We start from the raw sequence: 9,076 nt of genomic DNA, 5'->3' as shown, positions 1-9,076 counted from the left end.
GTTAGGTATGCACTATTCAATAGAATTTGTACACGTATATCTGTGAATCTCGAATATTTGCTGTACGACTTAACCTATTATAGTCTGTTTCAGTAAACAAACGTGGCAAAGAAACTGGAAGAGGGTAAACTTTTTAAAAAGCGAAGAATAAAGGTTATGTCAGCTTGTATGCAATGGTCTGCAAGGAAGTTTATGGTTCTACTAACGTCCTTAAGAAATATGTGAAGACAGAAAAAGACAAATTGAAGACAGTTGATCTTTCTCCGAAGTGGACCTCACTCTCTCAGTTCTTTACGGTAGTTTGAATTTCCTCGACTTATGAGTTGTAGTAAGATTGGGGGTGGGGGTTCTTGCGCATCAATGCAGTGAACAAATGCAAATGTCTTATTTGACTTAAACACAAGTTAATGAAGGTGAAAAATTACTGGAACTTGCATATAAATTCATTAGGCAGATTACAGATGTAAACAAGACAACAACATGAACTTAACATGTACATTTTACACTATATCAATGTTTGAAAAATGAAATGATGTTTGAGGTTTTTTTTCACTATAGGTAGTCTTTTTACCACAAGGATACCCAGAGAGTGTTAGTTCTGATTATCTCCAGTATCAAATATGGGATACCATCCAGGTACACTGAATAGTGAATATTAAATAGTAATGCCTTCCAGCATATTTATCGTAGCAATAGTCAGGAAAAATAATCAATGTGCTATGCTAAGATATTTCTTTACTAAGGCTTTTGCCAGCAGTATAACTGGCACACTGGCAGCCCAGGCCTTGCTGAAGGGAGTCGGTGTTGGAGATGAGAGTGCCACTGTCATGGCTGCAACGTTGACATGGATCTTAAAAGGTTCTCTCTCTCTTTCTCTCTGTTAATGACTGTTAAATATCACTGGTTTTGTCATTGAATATATTATCCTGAAAGGTAGATTCATAATTCATTTTTGCAGATGGGACTGGGATGATAGGTAGAATATTGTTCGCTTGGATACAAGGGTAAGGGCTAACTCCTGTCTGATTTAACATCACAGTTTATGCTTTTATCATATACCGGTATATAATATTTATATCTAAAGATTTAATAGTTTTTGCTGACTAAACAATTAGTTTAGTACAATTTAAATGAAAGGTTTTCTCTTTCATAACTGAATGGATTTTAATCTTAAATAATGTGCCTGCTTAGTGTTTAATGGTTACACTGCTTTTCCTTAGAACCAATTTGGACTGTGATGCCAAAAGATGGAGGTATTATACATTTAATATTTTTTTTTATAAGCTTTTAAGATTGTAAAAATAAAATACTTGATACATAGTATTCATTACTCTATCTTTTAGAACAAATCTTAATATTGATTTATTTTTAGATTATTTGCAGATATTCTGAATGATATGGCCATTTTCATGGAGATTTTAGCACCATATTTCAAAGCCTATTTCACCCCTATTGTCTGCACGGCAGGAGTTTGTAAAGTACAGTATAATACAATTTTCATTTTAACTTTTTATGATCAAGTATTATAAGAGGTTCTGCACAAACCATTTCAAATTTTCTGGGATGATTTCTCTGCTTTGATTGATGTGTGGTTGACCATATTTACAGTCCATTGTGGGTGTTGCAGGGGGTGCAACAAGAGCAGCACTAACACAGCACCAGGCTCGCAGGAATAACATGGCCGACGTGTCGGCTAAAGATGGTAGCCAGGTATGTTTTTTCATTGGTATCATCTGTAAATCACAATGCCTCTGTATTATAACTCACACATTGTTATATGAACTAGTGTCTAGTAATGATTCTTTAATCTAGGAAACCTTAGTGAATCTGGCTGCTCTGGTCTGTAGCTTAACATTGGTTCCTCTTGTAACAGGAAAAGATGTGTAAGTGAGTCTTTGTTGCTTCAAATTGGGAACAAACAACATCTACTTTACATTGAACTTGATAGACAGTGACATTTTCTGTAACTGTCAGTTCTATATAGAGTTTATTCCCAAATTTGCGGGAATAATGAATGGATTTGATAAAAAGTGCTTAATTTGTTCAAGTATTGGTAAAATGATTGTTTCCTTTAGGCTGATCTGGAGTTTGTTTTTACTCTTCACACTGCTGCACCTGTTTGCCAACTACTCTGCCGTGACCAGTGTCGTCATGGAGACCCTTAATCAGGCCAGGCTCCACATCCTGGTCCACCATTACCTCCAGACTGGAGAAGTGCTCTCCCTTCAGGAAGTCAACTATAAGGAACCAGTTTTGTGGAGTAAGTGCAGTATGAATCGGGATGGGGTGGGGTTGTGGAGTAAATGCAGTATGAATCGGGATGGGGTGGGGTTGTGGAGTAAGTGCAGTATGAATCGGGATGGGGTGGGGTTGTGGAGTAAGTGCAGTATGAATCGGGATGGGGTGGGGTTGTGGAGTAAGTGCGGTATGAATCGAGATGGGGTGGGGTTGTGGTGTAAGTGCAGTATGTATCGGGATGGGGTGGGGTTGTGGTGATGGGGTGGGGTTGTGGTGATGCTCAATGATGTATCTTTGACCTTTTTATAAATTTCTTTCAGAAACAAGGAGAAAACTTAATGTTCATTTAGGAACCTCTATAGGCAAAGTGTTCTCTAGGTAAGTTAATGTACATGTACATACATCAATTACTTGGAATCCCTGCACACTGCAACAGTTCTTTCAAGGAATTTTATATACAATTTAAACAAAATAAACAGGAATATATTGTTTATTTTGGGAACCTTGACAAAGAGGTACAGGTGTTTTTTTCAGTTCATAAGTTCAGTCCTGTTCTTTTGGAATAGCTTTGAATATTATAGAGATATGTCACAGGAGTTAAAAGAACACCAAGAGCAGAATATGGTGTTTTATATGTATAAGTTATTTCCTGATCTCTTGAGACAACTCATTATGAAAGGGAAATACAACTCTAAGTCTATGCATCAATGATCATAGATGTCAGAAATTCATGGATAGAATGTTCAGTAACTGTATTTCTGTAAAAACTTAATTTTCAGTTGTTCTTTTACTTTTTGATCTTGGCAATATTTTCTGCATTTCAGAGCCAGTGTTTTAGAAGAATCAATTGCACTATATAAAGATAGTAACTATTTACTAGATATAAATCTACAAACAGGTTTGTTTCATTATAAAATATTTCCAAAGTAGGTGAACGTAACTTCTATGATCTATATATACAGCTGTTGTTTACCAGTATATATTGTCCAGTGCATGTCTTCTGCCAATTTACGAGGGTTGTTCGGAAATTATTGAGACAACATGGATATTTCCATTTTTAAGTGACGAATTATGGTGAAAATTGGCATGAACATTGAAGAAACCTTAACAAATAATTAAAGAAAGAAATATTTACAAAATGTTTAATACTTTGTATACAACGGTAGATAAACTAATCGGTGGTCGGGGTACCCGGCGCAAGCATAAACTCGGAGAATAAGAAAACTAAAACATCGTCAATCTAAGTGTCCTCAAACTTACAGCTTATACTAAAATAAATCAGATTATATATGTTCATTTTGCTATTTATTGTGACTAACTTTTGATCAAGTTTCACGAGTGTTTGAGTTGAAATACGGATATGGTACAGATATATTTACCAAGCAATAGGATTTTGAAAACGACAGTATATAGAAATTTGACGTCAAGGCGGCGCAGCGAATGTACATCAAATTGATGAAAATTTCGGAAAAAGACCTTTTAATGCCACCCAGTTGCTTTAACAAAAACTATAAGATGGCAAGGGATAAAGAACTTCAGTTTATCGCCTTTTTCACTAATTGTTTAGCTAGAATTCAGACAAAGTGACTAAATATCAAGTACTTTTTACACACTAACTGTTGTAAACAGTTCTGAAATATGGACACAGAATCACTGTAGGAGACATTTCACAGTAATTTGACTTTCAGTTAGAAATGACCCGATTTTTTCCCACAAAAATCAAGAATGGAGGGAATATGCGAATGTTGACATCTTGAAATGTAAGCAAAAGATGAGAAATGAAGAATTAATTCTAATTTCCCTTTGTTTGTTAGGTTTTTAAAACGTAGGATCAATAAGAAGCGTCAAAATAACGTTGCTGTAAGTTTGCGGTTGCGCCGGGTCACTGGGCGATGGCAATTTGGTCAGCTTACCAGGAATGATCTAATCATGCTATGGACACTAAATTTTTTACATTGATCAACTCTATCCTGGTGTACATTTTGGTGAAATTTCAAGGATTTATCTTTTTCCCGAAGGAAATAAGAGTAAAAGTCTCAATAATTTCGGAACAACCCTCGTAAATAATTGTCCCCCGCCGCAACGCGGTGCGGGGACATAGAAATGCCGGGCATCTGTCCGTGTGTCCGTCCGTCCGTCACACTTTTTTGTAAGCGCTCTCATGCCTACAAATTTTGACGGATTTTCATTAAATTTATACCAAATGTTTATACCACTAATACCTTGGTCAAGTTCGAAAATCAGCATTGGTCGATACTTTTTGTTGGAGTTATGGGACTTTGACCACAATAATGACTCCGTTTTATAAAAAAATTGACCTTGTAAGCGCTCTCATGCCTACAAATTTTGACGGATTTTCATTAAAGGACAATGTGCGGTATGGTCAAATATCTGCCCCCGATTTCAACCAATTTTTAAATAGTATCGTATGAAAATGAAATCTTCACAAATAATTGTAAAGAGGATGCCTATAACTTTAATCTTGATTTTAGTCATCATTGCTCACTCGCTGTTTATCTATGACGTCACTTAAATGACCTAATTCCCGCAAATTTGCAAACAAATGAAGATATTCTCATTTTTGCTCTATATTTTGCATTCGGAAGTATAGAGCGCAGGTCTGCTCAAGTGCTATTTTATTATATGTTTTTCTTCAGATAGTTATACATATTATACTAAAAAATGGTACTTGAGCAAGCCTGCGCTCGATGTTTCCCAGTCGAAAAACCATTGGAAAACACCCATATTTTGCTACAAAACATCAATTTATCAAAATAATGCAATATTCATGACGTCATTTCTACATTATGACGTCACTGTGGTGATAACCTTTTACACCTTTATTTCCAATATGATTTTAACTATCTTTCACCTTATTTTAAAGCTCTTTCTAAAACTTTGATTTTGGGGGGCAAAAATTGCATAAAACCGCACTTAGTCCTTTATACCAAATGTTTATACCACTAATACCTTGGTCGAGTTTGAAAATCAGCATTGGTCGATACTTTTTGTTGGAGTTATGGGACTTTGACCACAATAATGACTCCGTTTTTTCAAAAAATTGACCTTGTAAGCGCTCTCATGCCTACAAATTTTGACGGATTTTCATTAAATTTATTCCAAATGTTTATACCACTAATACCTTGGTCAAGTTCGAAAATCAGCATTGGTCGATACTTTTTGTTGGAGTTATGGGACTTTGACCACAATAATGATTCCGTTTTATCAAAAAATTGTCCTTGTAAGCGCTCTCATGCCTACAAACTTTGACGGATTTTCATTAAATTTATATCAAATGTTTATACCACTAATACCTTGGTCAAGTTCGAAAATCAGCATTGGTCGATACTTTTTGTTGGAGTTATGGGACTTTGACCACAATAATGACTCCGTTTTATCAAAAAATTGTCCTTGTAAGCACTCTCATGCCTACAAATTTTGACGAATTTTCATTAAATTTATACCAAATGTTTATACCACTAATACCTTGGTCAAGTTCGAAAATCAGCCTTGGTCGATAGACTCGATACTGGTATACTGCTTGACCGGCGGGGGACCCAGGAATTCTATTCTTGTTTTACATTTAAAATAATCTTCTTCGTGTTCATTAGTATGTTCGTCTGTGTTGTCCACCAGTTTAACATGTATTTTACATTTTAGGCTGTGTCTCCATAATCCTATCCCCCCTCAGCACTACCATGGATCATTTAACGAGCTGTTTCCAAGCAGAGGTCATAGACTATGTCTATGATAATCTGTACAAACCTACGGTATAACACCCAACAATTACTGTTGCTTCAAGACTTTCTTTTGTTTGATTTTACTTTTTTATCCCAATATAATCCATTAATAAAAGAAGCAAATTAATCCAAATTGCAACAGATTTGAATCAGATTTGCAAGTATAAGATGCGCCACCTATGTAATTATTGAATATCGTTTATGGAACAGATTTTTTTGTGGGTGCAGAATTGTTTACAATGAAACAAAATAGGTTTATTACACTTACATTGTCAAATTAACTTATTCGAATGCTTAAAAACCAGAAAAAAACAAACTGAGTAGGCTTATAAATTTCCAGCAGTCTGTACAATTTGGCAAAACATGTGCATGTATTAAAGCTGTCCGTTGCTATGTTCTATCACACTGCAAGGTGTGATTTTATCTTTCCCACAAAATCTTTCCTTCAAATGGAGGAATGTGAAAAATATTTAGTTCACTGCTATTCTTTTCTAGGCGAAATCAGAAGATCTTGGGAATATAAGGTCAGCTCTGAATGAAGGTGATACCCTTAGTGCCACTGCTGCATCTTATAACTATGCAGCTGTACATTTGGAGAAATTCCAGCGGGGCCTAACTGAAAAGGGCTGGCTCTGTGAGCCCCTCCTTCTGGGCCCAGATGAGTGGAGGGCTGAGTGGGACAGTGCTGGGACACTCGACAAAAAAGACGTGTGAGATGTCAGAAGTCATTATAGTGCTTAGTTGTGATCCATCAGTCTTAAACTCTGCAACATAAAAATCCTGTAAAATTGGAATACATGTATTACATTGTTGTGATTTAGTTAAGGCTGGCATGGTGCCTTTAGCTAAGGAGAAATGACCATGTCAATTCCTGTACATTTATGTACATGTAACAACAAATAAATGTCAAACAGATTTTTTTTTTTTAATTTTCATCACTTTATATACACATGGCATATTGCACATAGAAATAAAGAGAATCAACAATGGTCAATATAGAAAAAAAAACACACCTTACAGTCATGTTCTCACAATAGCAAAATGTTTTGAGATAATATTTTCTATATGTCTGAGAATCCCCCCACTTTCATGGCTATATCTCTATGTTAGATATTTCCCTGCATGGAGTCTTGTCTTTGTGTGAAGGATGCAATGTAATTATCATACAAAGAGAAGTACTGATACTAATGCAGATTAAATTAATGATCTTTATAAATTCCAACACAATAGTGGCAATATACAGTTCTATCATATGTATGTTAGGCCTAAATTCAGGTACCTGACTTGAGTTTTTCTTGTCGCAGTATTTTAAAAATGCTGAAGTCATATACAAGAACAGCATACATTGTATTTACTTTTCTAAAAGATTTTCATAATTTATCAACAAAGAATCACAAGTAATAAAAACATAATTTTTAAATATTTTTAAAATATTGATATTTGAGGGTGAATTTTAAACGAATGCTCTTCGTCTAAAACAAAATGAAATTTTAAACAATAACTGGGGTAAGTGGAAATCATAGTTATTTTTAGAAATTATCTGAAATCTGTCCGGCAATTTAGTTTTTAATTGTTTATTAACAGAACCGTCAGTTTTAAGATGGAAAGAGTCCATGCATACCCAGATAAACATAATGCCAGGTCTGATAAAAATTGGCTCATAAGCATACTCATTAGAATTGTGGGATTATGCTGACCAACAGGGAATAAACATTCATTGAAATAACATAGAAGGATATTATATACTCTTGTTCTGTACTGTGGTAGGTATTATTCTGAAGCAATAAACTTGCAAAAAATCATTTTTTGTGAAAAATATTCTAGAGTCAGAGAGATACTTAGTCTAAAAGTTAAAAGATTTCTTTTGTTTTAAAGCTGTATATTTATTTTATCACCTCGGATTTCTCTCACAATATGACACACCACATAATCTCACACCAAACACGTAATTAATACTTGACACACTACATTTAGGGCTTAGAATCAAAGGTGTTCCAAACTACTACACTGACAAAATTTTTAGGATTTGGGTTAAAGTAATGCCCCGTGTTATCCAAAAACAATGACAAAAATCATCTAACTATGCCAAAGAATCAGTTTTAGAATCTGTAAATCCCATGAAATTTTTTGATTTAAATGGTTGCCATTTAAAGAGTTAACTTTTAAAATTTTTTGAAAAAGATGAGGTATGACTGACCATTTATTCCATATACAGTTATACTCATTCAGACTTCTAATATGATTTTATCACAGCTTTAGACTACACATCACTCTTATATTTTTTTTATCTGTCCAGAGAAAAAGCAGCTATAATTAAAATCTCTCTCTCTCTCTCTCTCTCTCACACACACACGCATACCACAACATGGAGGTAAATTTTCATTCATACTCTGACAAGTCTGGTATTGCATGATGGGAACAATGTTGATGAATCACGACACACATAAATAAGGTCTATCAGGAAAGAAGCATTGCATTGCTGTCTCACAAAAACCAGTCATTAAGTGACCCATGTATATATTCTACAAACTATCTCATTTTCTGCATAATTTTAAACACACGGCACATAAGTAAAAATTTTGCGCCTAGGTCCACTTGTTCGCAGGAATCAGTATTTAAGGTAAGTATGTGCCTTGCATTACACAAAAGCAAAGTTTAACTTGAATGTGTGTATTTTGTAAAGGACATATCAAATACACATGTAATTTCACCTGTGTATCAACAAAATTAAAAAAAAATACATTTCAGGAATAAATCAATGTAAAATTGAATAAAAGTTAATTACATTAGTGCTAACCTTAATAATAACGCAATGGCTGATGTTTACATAATTCAAGGAGGACAGATAAAATGAATTGCACTCATAGGTACATGAATAGTTTGGATGCTGGACATCTAAGCAGAATAAAACTTGGAACTTTGATAGGCTATTGTATACATTGTAAAACATGCACCGTGTTTAACAAGCAAATTGATCTAAACTGCACCTGAATTCGCATTTTTTATGCACACTTTGCCTAATAAACTGGTTTGTTTGAAATTCTGTCATTAAACAAAAGTTTTCAAAATACTGGCTTATTGATTCTAGTTTGTACAAT

At 34.5% G+C, this 9,076-nt stretch overlaps 1 protein-coding gene across 1 annotated transcript; it reads left to right on the top strand.

The window, feature by feature from the left end:
• The first annotated feature begins 76 nt into the window (after positions 1 to 76).
• On the top strand, positions 77 to 8,146 carry LOC105332023 (RUS family member 1). Its single transcript, XM_066080406.1, has 13 exons — positions 77 to 296; positions 559 to 636; positions 744 to 858; positions 959 to 1,004; positions 1,221 to 1,253; positions 1,373 to 1,478; positions 1,609 to 1,710; positions 1,813 to 1,883; positions 2,076 to 2,260; positions 2,559 to 2,616; positions 3,063 to 3,136; positions 5,899 to 6,008; positions 6,474 to 8,146. Exons 1-13 carry the CDS (start codon positions 174 to 176, stop codon positions 6,690 to 6,692), a joined length of 1,320 nt encoding a protein of 439 aa, XP_065936478.1. The 5' UTR covers positions 77 to 173; the 3' UTR covers positions 6,693 to 8,146.
• Positions 8,147 to 9,076: the final 930 nt, after the last annotated feature.

Source organism: Magallana gigas, chromosome 3, assembly GCF_963853765.1.
Source record: "Magallana gigas chromosome 3, xbMagGiga1.1, whole genome shotgun sequence".
Taxonomy (NCBI): Eukaryota; Metazoa; Mollusca; class Bivalvia; order Ostreida; family Ostreidae; genus Magallana; species Magallana gigas.
This window is presented reverse-complemented; position numbering and strand designations above follow the sequence as displayed.

Bases quoted from the DNA above. Each gene is read 5' to 3' on its own strand.
- LOC105332023 (XM_066080406.1), top strand. From the start codon at position 174: ATGGTCTGCAAGGAAGTTTATGGTTCTACTAACGTCCTTAAGAAATAT. The intron at 859-958 runs GTTCTCTCTCTC...TCATTTTTGCAG, and splicing joins GTTGACATGGATCTTAAAAG to ATGGGACTGGGATGATAGGT. The intron at 6,009-6,473 runs GTATAACACCCA...ATTCTTTTCTAG, and splicing joins ATAATCTGTACAAACCTACG to GCGAAATCAGAAGATCTTGG.